General features: G+C 35.2%; 1 protein-coding gene across 1 annotated transcript in view; it reads right to left on the bottom strand.

Moving 5' to 3' along the window:
• The window catches only part of EXOC3 (exocyst complex component 3), a 29,476-nt gene extending 15,961 nt beyond the window's left edge, over positions 1 to 13,515 (bottom strand). Inside the window, exons 1-4 of the mRNA XM_051969773.1 lie at positions 13,330 to 13,515; positions 6,882 to 7,066; positions 5,378 to 5,597; positions 1,470 to 2,151 (exon numbers count right to left, since the gene is read on the bottom strand). Of these exons, the coding sequence (XP_051825733.1) occupies positions 1,470 to 2,151; positions 5,378 to 5,597; positions 6,882 to 7,028 (1,049 nt within the window). The 5' untranslated portion in view covers positions 7,029 to 7,066; positions 13,330 to 13,515. The remainder of the gene's footprint in view (positions 1 to 1,469; positions 2,152 to 5,377; positions 5,598 to 6,881; positions 7,067 to 13,329) is intronic.
• Between the last annotated feature and the right edge of the window lie 6,154 nt (positions 13,516 to 19,669).

The raw sequence follows: 19,669 nt of genomic DNA, 5'->3' as shown, positions 1-19,669 counted from the left end.
ATTTATAAGAGTGAACCAAAAGAACCAAAACCAGAACTAAAGAATTTATACTATAATATCAATCTTATAAAAAGAAACAAGTTTTTAAGACTGAAATTTCAGAGGACTGATGAAACATGTTATCCATCTTTTAATAGAGAAGTAAAAGATTTAGGATATAGAATGAGATATATTTTTGTATACAAAGGAAGCCATTTTGTTCATCTATACATATGTATTACAAGGAATTTGTTTTGCTTTTTTTTTTTCAATGGGTTGGGGGGAGGTGGGTGAGAAAATAGACTTCTGATCATTTAAAAACAACATTTTTTTAAAAGAAAGATTAAGGAAGCTACAAAACTATGAAATGCTGATGAAATCACTGAAATGTTAGAATTTTGTCATTCAGTTGTTTTGGTTGTGTTCAACTCTTTGTGACTCCACTTGGGATACTGGCGTGATTTGTCATCATCTTCTTTAGCTCATTTTACAGAGGAGGAAACTGAGGCAAATAGGGTTAAGTAACTTGTATAGATTAAATATGTGAAACCACATTTGAACTCAAGAAGATGAGTCTTTTTGACTTTAGAATTGGCACCTCTTGATTCAGTAATACCACTACTAAATGGTAATAACATTTCTTTATACAAATATACAAAATTATTATAGCAGCACTCTTCTATTGTAGCAAAGAACTGGAAATATAGGGGGTGCCAATCATTTGGAGATTGACTGAAAAAGTTAGGATAAATGAATGTAATGGAATATTTGGGGACCATAACAAATGATAAAAAAGAAAGACTAAAAAAATTTTGGAATTAACTGTATGAACTGATTCAATGAAATAAGAACCATGAGAACAATTTAAACCATAACAGTACTATAAAGGAAAAGAAATCTGAATAATTTAAGAATATTCATCAATGTAAGGCTCAAATGTGATGAAGAAGACCAATGATGAAGTAAGCTTTTCACCTCTACACAGAGAAATGTTATCATAGAGGTACAGAATGAAGTACACATTTTCAGGGATGACTGTAGATTAGCATTGTTTGACTACGCTTATTTTCTGAAGAGAGGGTTTAAAAAATGGGTGAAAGCATAGAATTGTAAGAAGAATTTAGGGACTGTGATGTTAAAAAATAAATAAAAGAATGTCTATGATGTTCTTAAAAATTCAGTCCAGAAAAGAAGGAAGTTCAAAAACAAGCAGGAGAACTTTACAACTAATGTGCCAAATTTATGATATACTTTAAAAATGCTGTACTTAATACAAATTCCAATTTCATATATGCTCTTCTATTATTCTTTATATGTGAAAATATTCACTTTTGTTGGTATCAAGTTCAGAAAAATAAAATATTTTTAAAAAACATCTTAATAGATTAAAATCACGTTTTTCTTTGTATTCTTTTAGCACCTCACACACATAACACACGGCATTAATTGTTTAATAAATGCTAAGTGAATAAATATAAACTTCACCTTACCTTGTATAAGTATTCAAAACCCAGGTTAAGAGGCTAACAATTTCATTTGCTTCTAGGTCTTCTGAAGCAAGCTCCTGCATGCGTGTGGACAAAGCCTGATGGTACATAGTTAAAAGTTTTTTGAAAATATCATAATGAGGAGGAAAACATTGAACCATTAGGTTTTTTGCAACTAGTAAATCATCAAGAACATATTTCCGTATAATTTCCAAGTGACGAACAAGCCACATTTTGTCAGATTCTCTGGTATCTGCTTGGGTACCCTCAATTCTAGTCGTCACAGTTCTGTCCAATATGTTAAACATTTTTTCTTTCCACTTTTTGGGTCTCCCACTGGGAATGAATCCAGTTTGCTTTTTCCGGTCAAGCATACGCCTATCAATTTTTTCTTCTCTTTCAATTATCCTTACAACTGAAACAAGCAAGGTAGGATCCCGGCGAACAGTAACTAAGGACCTTTGCAAAACCATCCACAGCTGCTTGCCTAACTCCTCAGAAAGTTTCTCCATGTCCCCAAAATAAAGTTTGATGAGAGTCATGTCATGAGTATTCTTGCTATCCATTCGGTACTGCTCATACATCAAGCCATCCCGAGAACATTCGAGGTCCATCAGCTTTCGATGGGCTTGCAAAAATTCTCCCTGTTCAATTAAGTCTTGAGTTTCTCTGACAATCTCTGGTACTAAGGGGGGGAAAAAAGAATTAAAGTAGTATAAAAATGATGAAAGGAAAACAATTTAAACAAAAAGCTAACTTCTGCAGAATTGATTAGATAAAATTAAAGTGTTTATAGAAGATTAAGACCAAAAAGCATCCTCTTAAAAACTCTATCCCATAACTGGAAATTAGTATGGCAGAAATTAGGCATGGACCCACACTTAACACCGTATACCAAGATAAGATCAAAATGGGTCCATGATCTAGGCATAAAGAATGAGATTATAAATAAATTAGAGGAACATAGGATAGTTTATCTCTCAGACTTGTGGAGGGGAAAGAAATTTGTGACCAAAGATGAACTAGAGACCATTACTGATTACAAAATAGAAAATTTTGATTATATCATTTTAAAAAGCCTTTGTACAAACAAAACTAAGGCAAACAAGATTAGAAGGAAAGCAACAAACTGGGAAAACATCTTCACAGTTAAAGGTTCTGATAAAGGCCTCATTTCCAAAATATATAGAAAATTGACTCAAATTTATAAGAAATGAAGCCATTCTCCAAGTGATAAATGATCAAAGGATATGAACAGACAATTTTCAGATGATGAAATTGAAACTATTACCACTCATATGAAAGAGTGTTCCAAATCACTACTGATTGGAGAAATGCAAATTAAGACAACTTTGAGATACCACTACATACCTGTCAGATTGGCTAAGATGACAGGAAAAAATAATGATGAATGTTGGAGGGGATGTGGGAAAACTGGGACACTGATGCATTGTTGGTGGAGTTGTGAACAAATCCAACCATTCTGGAGAGCATTCCGGAATTATGCCCCAAAAGTTATCAAACTGTGCACCCTTTGATCCAGCAGTGTTTCTACTAGGCTTATTACCCCAAAGAGATATTAAAGAAGGGAAAGGGATCTGTATGTGAAAAAATGTTTGTGACAGCCCTGTTTGTAGTGGCTAGAAACTGGAAAATGAATGGATGCCCATCAATTGGAGAATGGTTGGGTAAATTGTGGTATATGAATGTTACGGAATATTATTATTCTGTAAGAAATGACCAGCAGGATGAATACAGAGAGGCTTGGAGAGAATTACATGAACTGATGCTAAGTGAAATGAGCAGAACCAGGAGATCATTATACACTTCAACAACGATATTGTATGAGGACGTATTCTGATGGAAGTGGATTTCATTGACAAAGAGACCTAACTAAGTTTCAATTGATCAATGATGGACAGAAGCAGCTACACCCAAAGAAAGAACACTGGGAAATGAATGTAAACTATTTGCATTTTGGTTTTTCTTCCCGGGTTATTTGCACCTTCTGTATCTAAGATATACTGTGACATATTTAACATGTATAGGACTGCTTGCCATCTGAGGGAGGGGGTGGAGGGAGGGAGGGGAAAAATCGGAACAGAAGCGAGTGCAAGGGATAATGTTGCAAAAAAAATTACCCTGGCATGGGTTCTGTCAATAAAAAGTTATTATAAAATAAAGTAAAAAACAAACAAACAAAACAGAAAAAAACTCTATCCCAGATGCAAATAGATGGTGCACTGGATAGAGTACCAGCCTTGTAATCAGGAGAACCTGAGTTCAAATCTAGCTTTGAACACTCATTACTGACTAGATATGTGATCTGGGCAAGTCACTTAACCCCAATTGCCTGAACTAAACAAACAAAGGAAACAAACAAATAAATAAGGTCATCCTAATTTTGGCTTAGTTTGCTTACTAAAAGAAGAAAATGTTTTCTAGTTTCCTGTCTGGTTACTTTGTTGCCAGCAAAGTATTTTTATCATCTGACAGAAATTTAATTTAGCAAAAATAAAATAACAAATCATCTTTTCTACTCTTTTGAGTATTAAAGGTAATGTCACAAATAGCAGGAAAGAGTAAGGGGTATGATTTTTTAAACAGATATTACTTGATTTAAAATATCAACAACACAAAAGTATATTGTAACACAAAGTAAGGTATGTTATCTAAGAGTCTGTAGGTATTTGAATGATCATCTATTCCAATACCTTAATTATTTAATGAGGAAACTGAGGATGTTAAAATTTAAAGTGACTTGCCCTGAGTTACACAGAATGAAAGGTCATTAGGGCATTGTTCCATATGTAAAGGTAGTGTGATATAGTTGTAAAGATACAGTACAAGAAGTCAAATGGCCTAGTTTCTGCTCCTAGGTCTACTATTAACTAGCTCTGTGAACTTGTGAAAACAAGAAGCTTTATGCATTTCAGTTTCTTCATCTGTAAAATTAAATTAAAAAGCTAGACTAGATAACTTCAATTTCCTTCTAATTCTAAAATTCTATGATATCCTAATTCCACAGTTTCCTTCGCTTTCTTAGCTTGGACATTATCTTAGCAGGCATCTTTGAAGATGGCATTGATATTTTGAAGAGCAACACTTTTTTGCAATGTCCTAGGGGAGTTACCTAATAAAGACAATAACAATGTTTATAAGCATTACTTTGAGATGATTAAAAATTGTGAGAAAAGTTAAATTTGTGATAATTCAATAAAGGCAAAATGTGCTTCTTTTCATGGCTTTGCATCTCACTGCTGCACTCATTTAATATAGCCTAACAAAGATAAAATATGTCACTTTTCCTAACGTGGCTCACTCACATGATAGTATTCATTATCAATATCTAAAACTGTGAATAGATACTGGGTAAATATTATCAATCAGAATGCAATGCATGTGCAGTCAAGATTTGTACAGAGTAACCTACTTTAATGAGATTTCCATAAAGACAAAGTATCTGAAATCAAGGAACACCTACAATGTAATGGGTCCAGACAAAAAGAGACAAAGCGCTAATGCAATTTGGATGATAATGACAGTTAAAATTTTCCTATATTAAATGGAGGGCATTTAGTACTATTCTACTACATTATACTTAAGATAGTTTAGTTTGGATGCAGACTGAAGCACACTATTTTCACTTTTTTGTGTGTCTATTTTGTTTTCCTTTGGTCCATTCTTTCAAAATATGACTAATCTGTAAATATGTTTTACATGATTGCATATATATACACATATAATCTCTTAAACTGCTTAACATTTCAGGAATAGAGGGAGGGAAAAAATCTGGAACTTAAAAATTTGTTTAAATAAATATTAAAAATTGTCTTTAGATGTTATTGGAAAAAGTAAAATATCATTAAAAATGATTTATAGCATAAACATTAAATAATCTTCATACTCACCTGAAAAAATGTTTTTGAGATTTTCTACAGCAGCAGCCAACTGACTATGCTGTACTACTGCATCCTTCACATCCTTAAGATTTTCAATAGTGTTGATGCTCTGTCTCCAGTCTTTACTGACATCTGCTAGAGATTGCTGTATATCTTTTACATCATTTAATGCATTATGAAGCTGGCTCAAACCAGTCCGAACACCATCTAATTGTGACTGGATTGCAGCCTAAATAGAGGGAGAGACATTGTAACTTCTAAGTGCAATCATCAGCAGTCAAGTACAGTACAGCATCCTTGAAATTCCAAAGATAAATTTGGTTCCTATTCATCAGAAAGTGTCAGCGCTCCCTAATCGATAAACAGGACAATAAACATCACTGAATATCTAAAGCAGCCTGTAAAAGAACTTGGTCCACAGAAAGAAACCATTTGTACGTAAAATTATATGATTCCACTCTCTGTATATCCTGTTGATGCCACCTGACAGATTACTAGAAGTTAGAGTAGAAACTAGAGAAAGGGAAAGCAATTAGGTGACACAACAGTGGACTGGTGATGTTGTAGGGCCCTCAAAGTTGTCTACTTGGAGATTTAAGTTTTTTAGAGAAAAATAAAAGTTGTTATAATGATAACTGCGGGACATGAAAAGATTCCAGTCACTACAAAGAAATGAGCCTCAGACTTAATTAAATAAGAGCTAACATTTATACTGTGTTAAATGATTTACAATTATTGTCTCATTTGATCCTTGCAACGGTGCCAGGCAGTACTATTATCTTCATTTTACATGTGAGGAAACTGAGAGCAAATAGATGTAAAATGATTTGTCCAGCTAGTAGTAAAAAGGCTTGGGAGGATGCCTGACATATTGAAAAGTTATGTGAAAAACTGCTGGTTTACCCAGTTATTCAGTATAATAAAACCTGACCAGTTCAGACTAACTGGAATAAAGCCCAGTCTGAAAACAAAAACAAAAACAAAAACTAAAAGTAAAAAACTTTTAACATGTTTATTGCCTCTACAAACTTTGAGTAATTCAATCTAAATCAATAAAGAGTAACTTAATAAAGGTCTGTAAAAAGCCTGTTGAAGAGATGAGTAATTTATGCAGAAAACTGTAATAATTCTTAGTTATATATATATATATACACACACACACACACACACACACACACACACACACACACATACATGATTGAAGTTATCTATTTGAAAGTATTTAAAGTGATACTCTTCAATATGACAAGCATCCTCCCAATCCTTTTTACACTATTAATTTGTATTAGAAAAGGGTCTTTTAAACAACAACAACAAAAATATCTACTCCCTTCTTTTCCAAATAATTGTAAATTCTGAGTTTGCAAAGTTGGCACCATTATATTTTTCTGCATAGTTAAAAATATTATGTATACATTAAATTCAATCACAGAATGAACCTAAATATGAAAATAAAACCATTTGTTTAATCCCCAAATGAAACTCATCACATTTGATTACACTGGTTTCATACCTTCAGTCTAGCCTCCACTGAAGCTTTTTTACGAGCCTCCCTTCTGCGATACTGTTCCACTTTATCTAGTTGGTCAGGTCTTTGAAGCATTCCAGCAACTCTTTGGACAGCTGTTGCTACTGCTTCCCGATCAGTTTCCTCCATCATCAGAAAAGTATTGTCATGCCACCATCATTTAAATGGCACTGGTGAAATATGAAGGTGCAGTTATTATTAAATTGCAAAAATGACTTCTCAAAATGGAACTGATTAACAAATGTCACTGGTTAGGCAAATAGCCGATTCTTACACTTGTTGAGGAGTTTATTTTTTTGAGTTTCCACATTTTCCAGAAACACAGGACCCAGAGTATACAAGAGGACCTGAATATGTGAGGGACAAAGTCCATCCCTAAAGCTGAGAGAATGTGTGTCTGTGTCCCAAATCAGATTCCCTCGGTATCCTTGGGTGTCAAGACAAGCAGCTGGCACTACACTGAGAAACTGCTTGTGAAAATGGGACCCCCACAGATAAATAGATCATCCTATCTTCATAGTCCAGCAGTTCTGAGAGAAACAGAATGATGCTTTTGCTATTGCCGTGCTCCTCCCTAGAGAAAGGATTTTGGCCTTTCTCCACCTTCACTGTACCTTTCCCCCTCCCATATTTATAGGTAGAGATTTATATTTTCTCTTACTTCCTTTGTCCTTTTGTTATGAACATGTAAACTTCTATATGGGACTGTAAACTCTTTGGGTTCCGCATGCATATTCATTGATAAAAGTTAGTTTTCATTTAAGTTTCATGCAGTTTTGACACATTATAACTCCTAAGATCTTGTGCATAAAATCATTAAAAGTAGGTTTCTGGCTTTTTAAAAGACATCCAGATCCTTGTGTTTCAGATCTTTGGAAACCAAACTGCTTGACCTCAAGTCATTTTAACTCTTTCTGGCTTTCAGGGTGCTCATCTTTGAAATGAAAAAGTTGGACTCAATGATATCTAAGATTACTTCAGGCTCTAAAATGTTATGATTCAAATAAAGACTGCTTTTTTAGTAATATTTAACCAGAGAAAAGGAGCAGAACTTTGTAGATATGATTGGAAGGTATCCTGGGACCAACATAAGACTAAATCTCCACAAACTTCTCAGAGGCATCCTTGGGAGAGGAAGCACATGTCAGACAAGTCAAACCACTACCACTTTGACCAGTATCTCTCCTCAAAGTTGATTGAGACAGTCCTGGACACTGAACCCAAGAACCTTTGGAATAGCATGTTTCCAGTCCAGTGCCTAAAGCCATTATCCTGGCTTAAGCTAAAAACCTTGGGAATAACAATGCCATCCAAACCCTCTTATCCATCTCTGAGAAAAATCAGTGCAGAAAAAAGATCTACCTTCCACATCACCAGGAACAAGTGCTATTCAACTATCACAAACAGGTTACTTAGCACAGGGAGCTTGGGGAATGGCAATACCTTTCAGACCACTGCTCTTTATTGCCATCATTTAGGGAAGTAATTCCTCTGGAGAAGAAGGCAATTATCCCCACCAATTGCCACACACAGGGCAAACAAGCCAGCAGAGCTGAAGCCCCAAAGTAGCCTAAGACAATCGAGTATGTATCAAGTGTCAGGCAAATACAACCATTATTATCTTTACCATCAGCTTGCCTCTAGTCTTCATGCAAATAGGTCAAGAGCTTGAAGCCAAATGTCTTTGGAATAGGTATGTTTTCAGTCTTATGCCCAAAGCTATCATCCTGAGAAGCAATGTCTGCAAAGATCAGCTTAGCAATTGAATCTGCAACTGCAACAATTCAGGTACTGAAGATCCCCATCTCCCTATTCCCCCCAAAAAATTCCTGGCACCAAAGTACTGGAAACTGTCAAAAGGTTCAACGTTAGAAAGTAAAATGATTTTATTGGGGGAAATGACATTAAAAAAGAAAGAATTTTTTAAAAGAGGCATTACTATCTGCGATGGACTATGGAATTTTCTTATGTGATTTGCAGGTAAACCCTTCATTTGGGTATCTCCCTCACTAAAATGAATGGGAGCTTTTGAAGAGTAAAGACTGTCTAACTTTTCTATTTGTAATCATAAGCACTTATTATAAGCTTCTTTATTCATTCATGATAATGTAAACATAATTCAAAGATGGCTTTTTTTTCCCCTAAATGGCTACAAACCACTGCACCAAAATAGCCAGGTGATTATTATACCTAGGTGGTTCCCTTCCCCTAAAGAACAATTTTTACACCCAAGGGTTCTGATAAAGGCCTCATTTCTAAAATATGTAGAGGATTGACTTAAATTTATAAAAATCCAAGCCATTCTTCAATTGATAAATGGTCAAAGGTTATGAACAATTTTCTGATGAAAAAATTAAAATCGTTTCTTGTCATATGAAAAAGTGCTCTAAATCACTCTCAGAGAAATGCAAATTAAGACAATTCTTAGGTACCACTACACACCTCTCAGAATGGTTAAGATGACAAGAAAAGATAATAATGAATGTTGTAGGGGATGTGAGAAAACTGGGACACTAATACATTGTTGGTGAAGTTGTAAATTGATCCAAGCATTCCAGAAAGCAATATGGAACTCTGCCCAAAGAACTATCAAACTATGCATACCCTTTGATCCAGCAGTGTGTCTCCACTGGGCCTGTATCCCAAAGAAATCATAAAAAAAAGGAAAAGGACCCACATATGCAAAAATGTTTATGGCATCCCTTTTTGTAGTGGCAAAGAAATGTAAATATCGATTGTGAAATGACTGAATGAGTTATGGTATATGAATGTCATGGGGTATTATTGTTCTACAAGAAATGATTAGCAGAAAATTTCAGAAAGGCCTATAGAGACTTACATTAATTGATGGCAAGTGAAATGAGTAGAAGCAAAAGAACATTGTATACAGCAACAAGATGATTATGTGATGATCAGTTCTGATGGACTTGGCTCTTTTCAACAGTGAGGTGATTCAGGCAAATTCCACTGGTCTTGTGATTTGGAGAGAACCATCTACACCCGAGAGAGGACTGTGGGGACTGAATGTGGAATCACAAAATAGTATTTTCACTTTTTTAATTGTTGTGGTTTGCTTGTGTTTTTTTTTCATGTTTTTCCTTTTTTGATCTGATTTTTCTTGTGCAGCATAATAATTGTAGAAATATGTATAGAATTGAACATATTTAACATATGTTGGATTATTTGTCATCTAGGGGAAGAGTGGAGGGAAGAGAGGAAGAAAAAATTGAGAATATTAGGTTTTGCAAGGATGAATGTTGAAGCTATCTATGCATGTGTTTAGAAAATAAAAAGCTTTATTTAAAAAAAGAATTGATTTTTCAGTCTTGATTTCTCACTTGGACTCAGAAAGAACTTCTATTTTTCAACCCTCCCTCCTCACAAAGCAACTAAGGAGATATAAGAAAGGAATATATTCTTTAAAACTAATTCTCTGTCTCTTCTAGACTGAAAATCTACTTCAAGGATCAGACTTCTATATTCATTTAACATTGCTGTCCAAATCATTTCACAATCACATTTTGCCTGGATTTTCCAGAATTTCTTGTTATTGCTACATCTTCCCACATTTCTTTTAAACATTACCTCCTCATTTGGACCTGTGGTATGTAACGAAAAGAGTACACTATTTTTGGATGCAGAAAATCTAGACTCAAATCCTGATTTTTGTCATCTTTAAAATGAAGGGGGGTGGGGTTAACTAGACAACTTCTGCAGTCTGAAATCATAGTGTTATTTTAAAATTTTCTTTCAAATGCAAATGCATTTTCCTTTCAAAGTGAGATTTTCCCTACCTACATACTAGTTTTAGAAAAATCCTTGGAATAGGTCTGCTTTCAGGCATTCCTGGTTATGAAATAATTATGATCCTTGTATTCTTTAATAAGGATCTTGAAGGAAAGAGTATTTATTTAATTCAAGTCATTAATGCTTATTTTAGGATGACAGATTTAAAACCAGAAAAGATCTCCAAAGCCATTTACCTCATCACCTTCTAGATGGAGATAATGAGTCCCAGAGAGGTAATATGACTGGCTGTGATTACACGGATAAGTGCCAAAGACAGCACAGTGCTAGTCTTGTGATATAAAGACTGATATAATAGAGACCTTATTCTTTAGGAGTATACAATTCAAAGCTGTTGATGAGTGCCTCAATCTGAGATGTCCTTAGAGTGAAGTGAATGAATCCATCATGAAAAATAAAAATCTGATCGAAAAATTAAATTGGGACATATGGTCCTGATATAGTAAAGTTTTTGTATCTGTGGTAAAATTCAGAGCCAGACAATGGCTGTCAAAGAAGAATTGCTATTCAAACAGCAAAAAAGTGAAAAAAGTAATTGAACGTAGATTTATATTGTCAACAGCAAAAAACAAAATTCCCTAATATAGAACCTTAATTAAAGGTGAACAGTGAAACTACTATTCACACAGATGTTATCACTGAATTCAATCCTTGTATATAGCTCAACTGTCTCCTCAGAATACCAGGACAGACTTTCTTAAATTTTGATCATACTCTTCCCTTACATAAAAACCTTTAATTCAATTCAATTCAATCCATCTATTAAGCCCCAACTACACATAAATGCACTGGGTATACAAAGATTTAAAAAAAAAAACAAAAAAAAAAAACCTTGAGCTTTCAATAATTTACATTTCTATTTCATTTATTTAACAAACACACATATAAAAACATATAAAGTAGGAAAAAAAATAATTTTAACTAATGCACTTAAAGACAAAAACAAAATTTATATGTGCCCATTGTAAAACCCAAAATAAATTGATAAAGGATGTCAAAAAGGAATTGCTATTGATGAAAAGTGGGGAATACATAAAATAATACAATGTAATTTCTTTTTTTAAAATTATAGCTTTTTATTTACAAATATATGCATAGGTAATTTTTTAGCACTGACAGTTGCGAATCCTTTTGTTCCAACTTTTTCCCTCCTTCCCCCCACCCCTTCCCCCCAGATGGCAGGTTGACCATACATGTTAAATATGTCGCAGGGGTCCTCAAACTTTTTAAATAGGGGGCCAGTTCACTGTCCCTCAGACTGTTGGAGGGCCAGACTATAGTAAAAACAAAAACTTTGTTTTGTGGGCTTTTAATTAAAGAAACTTCATAGCCCTGCGTGAGGGGGATAATCGTCCTCAGCTGCCGCATCTGGCCCACGGGCCATAGTTTGAGGACCCCTGAAAGTATAAGTTAAATGCAACATGTGTAGTTGTCCCGTTATTTTGCTGTATAAAAAGAGTCGGACTTTGAAATAGTGTACAATTAGTCTGTGAAGGAAATAAAAAATGCAGGCGGACAAAAATAAAGGGATTGGGAATTCTATGTAGTGGTTCACAGTCATCTCCCAGAGTTCTTTCCCTAGGTGTAGCTGGTGCAGTTCATTACTGCTCTATTGTAACTGATTTGGTTCATTTCATACAATGTAATTTCAAGAAGGAAAAGTCATTTGGAGGAATGATAAAAGGCTTTAGGTAGGCTCTAGCACTCAGAACTATTCCTTGAAGATATTCCAAGAAATGGATGTTAGAAAGAAAAGTATTCTAGATAAAATGGGCCATCTACAGAGATACAATGGGAAGAGTGAATGTCAGATATATGGAACATTGGAAAGATTAATTTCTACAATAGAAAGCCTGAAGGGTGTCAAGAAATAAGAATAAAAGAGTTGATAGAAACCTACTGCTTCCAAAGAATTTTTACTGACAATCTACAGGATTATCGTAAAAATCCTTTGTCACTCAAGTTTCTCTATGATGTGACCCCAATTTATCTTTCTATATTCTTTTCTTAACTACTCACTTCTAATCCAACTAAACTGATTTATTAGCTTTCTCCAAAATAAAGCCGGCACCCTCGATCTAGGAGTGCCCTTCTCAGTACTCAAAAGATTGGCCCCATATTTTGCCACTTGTCAAAATTTCCCGATCTATCTCACCCCGGAAAGCAGGGGCAGATGACACTCAAGTGTGCCATGGGTCAAGGCCTAAACCACTAGGACCCCTGAGGTCCCACCCCCCAACTCTACGACTCCCTCCCTTTGCCTGTATAGCCTCGAAACTGGTATGAGCACCCTCCTCTCCCCTCTCTGAAAGGCGCCCCGGACAAGGCAGGAGCTTCCCCAGAGGAAAGAGGAGGGCGAGGCCGGGGGTGGGCGGGACAAGGCCGGGTTTCCCCTTTTCTCGAGCCCCAGGACCGCCTCGCCCCCAGCCGATCCTTGACCTGCCAATTCGGGGATGAGGGACCGGTGGCCAGAGGGACCGATGGTCCGAAGGGCCAGAGCCACCGCAGCACCTGCCAGGGCGACGGCTCCGGACCGCACGGAAGCGCCTCAGGCTTCGAGGCCCCGTAAATCTCAGCCGTCCCCCAGTCCCAGTCCGGAGCTGACGGCGACCACTCTGGGCCCTACCTGCTTCGGGCCGGGACTCCGAGGCCGATTCTCGTCTGTCGGGAGGCACCAGACACCCCTCGAGAGGCTTCGAGGAGAGCGCCCAGGCCCTCACAGCCAGGCCAAACTGCAGCAGTCAGGAACCGGGGAGACGGGGGAATCCCAGTCCCCCTCCCCGATCGCTGAAAACGTCCGCTTCCGGGATCACCACCTAGACCGGAAGTGGGCGCGCGACGTTTGGTGACGTGTTCTCGGGAGCTCTTCCGGTCCGCCGTAGCACGTCGGGTGCCAGTCAAACTGCGGACCGTTGCTAGGGCGACGGAGACTGTTATTGCTTGACTGATGCTAATGACCATGATCTCAAGTAGCGTGAGCAGCATCACCTCCACTTTCCCTCTTGGCTTCAAGGCTTTCACAGCCCCACCCTTAATTGGCTTCTGTCTTCAGGTGGTGACAAAAACTAGCAGCAAAAGCCAAGAGCCGAGCTAAGCTTGGCCGTACACTTTGGGCATCCTCCACTGTCCTGTCAGTTTGAGTCAATTCTCTGCAGAATCGGTAAAAATTTTCTTCCCTAACACTAACACATTGCTGGTGGAGTTGTGAACTGCTCCAGCTTTCTGGAGAGCATTTTGATAGCCTAAAGTGGCAAGAAACTGGAAACTGAGTGGATGCTCATCAGTTGGAGACTGGCTGAATAAGTTATGGAGTATGGATGTTATGGAATATTATTGTTCTATAAGAAATGATTTCAGAGAGGCCTGGAGCGACTTACATGAAGTGATGCTGAGTGAAGTGAGCAGAACCAGGAGAATTTTGTACACAGCAACAAGATTATAGGATGATCAACTATGATAGACTTGGCTCTTTTCAGCAATACAATGATTCAAAACAATTCCAATAGACTTGAGATAGAAAATTGCATTCACATCCAGTGAGAAAACTATAGAGCCTGAATCTAGATTGAAACATTGTATTTTCACTTTTTGCTTGTTTGTCAAAACAAGCTTTTTCTTTTCTTTCATTGCTTTTTCTTTCTCATGTTTTTTTCCTTTTGTTTGGATTTTTCTTTCACAGCATGACAAATATGAAAATACATTTTAAATGTACATGTATAACCTATATCAGTTTGCTTGCTGTCTTGGGGAGGAGTAAGGTAAAAAAGGAGAAAAAATTTAGAACTCAAATCTTACAACATTCATTTGACGTTGAAAACTATCTTTACAAGCAATTGGAAAAATAAAATACTATTATTGATTGCTCCCTACTTCATGCTGGGTGATCAGTACTTAGAGTCTAAGTGATCTATCCTATCCAGATGCTTAGAGATGGGAAGAGACCTAAGGCCAAGGACATGGTGGTTCCAAGAGTCTCCTTCAACCCCAGATATCTGGTCTAGAAAAATCTAAATGAAAGGCTCTATTCCCCCCCAAAATCTCAACTACTATGAATCTAAAACAAAATCCACCTTGGGCATCCTCCTTTCCATTTGTCAGTCTGCCTCTTCTTTCACTTACCAACCTAGTGCCTATAGCTTCCAGTCTTGGCTTCCTTCTCTGGTCCAGAGAAGGTTGCTACCAGCTTTTGAACCTTTGGCAAGACAATATATTGTAACCCTTATATTTAGGTTCAGCCCCTACCATGGTTGAAAAGGAAATCCAGACTATATGCTAGAGACACAGTTCTGTTTTTTGTTTTGAAGCTAAAATAGATTGAGAGCTAGCCCCACACATCTAGAGACCCTCTTTAAGATCGACATCAAGACAAATGCGTGATCCCTTTAAGGCTGTAGATAGAAGTCAAATGTAATATGGAAAAAAAGTGTGGTCTGCAGATAAATTGGGATATAAATACTACATATATATATGTTATATATATATACACATACATACACAAATGTATACATACATATATGCATGTGTATATCTGTATGTATATATGCATATATATCATAACAGTATAATATATAGATATATTTTCTAAGATATATATATGTATATATGGGATATACTTTTAATATGTAATTTTAACAGCTTCTTCATCTCTTGGTTAAGTCTAGACAACTCTCTCAAGCCCCTAAGAGATGACTCCAGCTATTGGCTCTCCCTAGCACCTTGAGCAATGAGCACAAATCTTTTTCCAGGTAATCAGGAACAACTCAACTGGAGTCTCTCAACTGATTGGTTCTACCCGCCTCAATTGAGATGAGCAGCTTTTCAGTCTTCTACTCAGTAGGAAATTTGAGCGTTCCTTTGTCAGATCTTATCTGACACTTTCATTCCAGTTCCTTCATGATGGATTCAATAATCACCTCCTCAATTAGAGGTATTCCCTTCTTCTTTAAATAAAATTGAAAACTTGTTGAATTGTTTTTCAGTTGTCTGACTCTTCATAACCCAATTTGAGGTTTTCTTGGCACAGATACTAGTTTGCCATTTCCTTCAGTTCATTTTACAGATGAAATTGAGGCAAGCAGAATTAAGTGGCAACTCCTCAAATTTCCCTTATCAAATTAAAATTATACCCTCTCCAAATGTTTATATGATTACCGATTATTTGTTCTTTAGTTATAAAATAAGCAAATTAGTCAATGACCATATGTTCTAGCCATCTAAAGGCGTTAAAATAGTCCTCAATCTCTTTGGTGTCCTTGAAACAGTTTCAGCAAAAAATTATCTAATAGTAAAATAAAATAAATTTTAAAAACCTTTATCTCTACAATAGTGAACTATTTTCAAATGAACCTGACATTCTATATCATTCCCAAAAATGTCTGTCTTTGTATAACAGGACTCCAATACTCTCCAGATACCATCTGAAAGTTGTTTCTTCAGATATGTTAGCAGTGTATTTTTTTTTAAATTATTTTGTTCTACTAGTGATCAAAAATTCATGACAGTGGCAATATTATATATCCTTAGACCATATAAATCTCTTCACACTTTTTGTTGTCTCATCACTAGCCTGCTTCATTTATTTTAAAAACAGAAATCAAGGGAATATTTAAATATGAAAAACAAACAGCTATACGAGATCTGTACCAATACATAAAGTTAATTTCAAGTTAAGTACATGCTCATTTTAAGATTTTAGATGAAAATATACTGGAAAGGTTGGAGGAAGGCTATGGGATGCTGAGTTTTACTATCAATACTCTGGATGCATGCTTTTCCTAATAGAATGATATCAAGTTAGGGTTTGGGGTTTATTTGTTTTTCTTCTTCATTGCACTATTAAATGTAATCTTACTGTAGTGGATAGAACACTGGATTTGGAATCAGAAAGATTCATTTTCCTGAGTTCAATTATGATCTCAGACACTTACTAGCTTTGTGACCCTTGACAAGTCACTTTACTCTTTCGCCTCATTTCTTCTAAAACCATTTCAGTATGTTTGCCAAGAAAACCCCAAATGTGGTCACAAAGAGTTGGACAAGACTGAATCATGAAAATGATACACTCAAGTAATTGCTCTGCTAGAGTTCAAAAATTAGTCATGTCTTTTAATATCAGGATATAGACAGACAATGTTCTGCAGCAGATTTGATTTCTAAATTCTTGCTTTTCTGTCCCCTTTTTCTAAAGCCCTTTGATGGGCTGTTTTTGCTGAACTGAGCAGTTTGAGACTTGGATGTTAGACTTTTGATGGGAGAGCAATTTTTGGTGTGGTAAAGAAAGCACCATATATGGAGATTTTCCCTATCTTTCTGAATCTCTGTGAGGCATTATGGATAAAATATTAAAATAAAGACTGCAAACTTCCATGATATATGATTTTTGGTTATTCTTGGTTTTCTTACATTTTTTCTCTGACATGCTCCCCAAATCAAGTTTCAATCATCACTGATAAAATATGAAAACTTTTCATATTTATTCCATTTTTAAAAAATCTACCTTTAAAGCCAATAATTTGCTTCTCATCAAATTTAAATTAAAAATAAATAACAATCTTTCCTAAGAAAGGAGCTATGAAAAAGAAACATACTATGAAAATGTAATTTTTTTCCTAACTACAATAGACATTTATCTGTCCTAAGGGTGAGCATCAAATTCCAAAACAATTTTTAGCTAAGATAGAACTACATTGGCATAAAAAAGTAATTTTGGTTGCGAGCCTGTACAAGTCATTTAGTCCTCAGTTTCCTCATCTTTAAAATGAGCTAGAGAAGTAAAGGCAAATTACTCCAGTCTATTTGCCAAGAGAACCCCAGGATACAACTGAAATGACTCAGCAACAACCACAAAAACAGTGCTGAAGAGAGAGAAATGAGGGAAAAAAGTAGATTAACAAATTAATAAGATTTCATAGATGAACTTAAAATTATGGATGTAAAATTTAAAAAGCATTAAGAATTGTCTCTATCAGGTGAGTTTTCTCTCAAAGATAATTTTTTTTCAAAAATAATTTCTGAAATGTCTTCTTGAATGAATTAAAATATTCTGCAATTTCAACCTACTGAATTTTTACAAAATAGCTTTCTTCAAGTCAAGCAATTTTTCTTGTCATTATTAAGCAGTACAAAGCTGCACCTAAAATTGGCAAGAGGAAAAAGTGTACTGTTAAATTGAATAACTTAAGTTCAGAGAAATTCATTAAGAAAGATAAATTATGATTTTCATAGAAATAAATTTAGATATTTTAATAGGTCAAGAAAAACATATCTCATAATATTTTATGATAATATATTCATAATGACCTATTACACATACAAATATAAATAAGTCAGTGTCTATGCAAAGTCACAAATGTTTTATATCAAAAGTTCTAAAAACAGGATCATAGGATAAAAGAGGAAGGCAGAACAAAAAAAAATTTTTTTGCTATGTTTAGTGCTTTTAAAATGGGTCGTATTAAATCTTTGAGGAAGAATTTTCCTATTTGTAGAGACTCCTCTAAGAATATCCAACCTTAAGAAAATGTGAAACACACAGGAATGCATAAATTGAGAATAAATCTAATTGTGGAAGAAACTAAGCCTTTTCAAGGATTTTTAGATCAAAATGTACTAAATTAAAAGCAGAAACCAGAGACCAATACAAATTATTTGGCAAAGTTTCTTGATAAATTAGAACTTTAAATAGTTGGAACAGCTATATTCAGACCCAAGTGAAATGTCTTATTATCTTCAAGAGGAACCTCTCTGAAAAAAAAATTACAAAAGTATAAAAGGAAATTCCAGATGTATGCAGAAATGAATAAGATACAATTTTTAATGGAAAGTAAGATAGAAAAAAAAATATTGATGTGGACTTTTACTAAAGCTTCCAGACAAATTCCTATATTTTAAACTTTTGTTTTGAAATTTATAGTGTGATTTATTAATCTATTTTTAAATCTAGATCTTAGATTCCAGGAAATTAATATTGAAAAATATCTTAGAAATCATCTGGTCCTCATTTTTTAAAAGGAGGAAACTACTTTCTATAATAGGAATATAACTAGGACTTTCTCATAGTTTCATAGTTAGTATTCTAGATTATCTTCTTTCTTTTCTATGTTATTTAGTAGTTTAGTGAGTTTTCCAATACTTTGCTGCTCTCATGTCTCTACTGAAAAGCATACATACCAAATCCTCTTATAGATTTACATTGTTCTACTTGAGTGAATTCAGATGTTTTCTGTAATTCCTCTTTTGTAGGTGTGTTGTTAAATTTTAATATCTTTTTTTTTAACATAACCAGAATTTCTTCTAGTATTTCCCTCACAGCCATTCCATATAACAAATATTTTTAATAAAATTTTTAAGAAAAAAGAGAAAAATCAGCAAAATTAATCAACAAATTGAAAAAGTCCAAAAATATATGCAATAGTAACACATTCAAGGACCTCCCATTAATGCAAAGAGGAGAAGTAAATGCTTTTTATTTCTCTTCTTTGGGAATATGCTTATTATTTGTAATTTTGTAGCACTCATTTTTTGTTATTTTATTGTTTTCTTTCCATTTATCACTTTATAGTTAATGTGTATCACTCAATGCAGCCTCTGAAGCTAAGATGCAACAAAGTATAAATCGCTTCTCTGCTGCTAGTGTTAATTTTGGTCTAACAATTAGTGCCAAGAAAACACAGGTCCTCCATCAGCCAGCACCACACCATTATGTGGAATCATCAGTTACAGCAAATGGTGAAGTTCTGAATGCTGTGGAATTCTCTTACCTTGGTGATATCCTTTCCAGAGGTATCCACATTGATAATGAAATCGACACACACATTGCCAGAGCTAGCTCAGTGTTTGGAGGCTCCAAAGGAAAGTGTGAGAGAGGAGAGGTGTTAGACTACCAAACTGAAGGTCTACATGGCTATTGTGCTGACCTCATTGTCATATTGGTCTGATCAGCCACAGTTAGACATACTGTAACTCCA

Source organism: Antechinus flavipes, chromosome 1 (assembly GCF_016432865.1).
Source record: "Antechinus flavipes isolate AdamAnt ecotype Samford, QLD, Australia chromosome 1, AdamAnt_v2, whole genome shotgun sequence".
NCBI lineage: Eukaryota > Metazoa > Chordata > Mammalia > Dasyuromorphia > Dasyuridae > Antechinus > Antechinus flavipes.
This window is presented reverse-complemented; position numbering and strand designations above follow the sequence as displayed.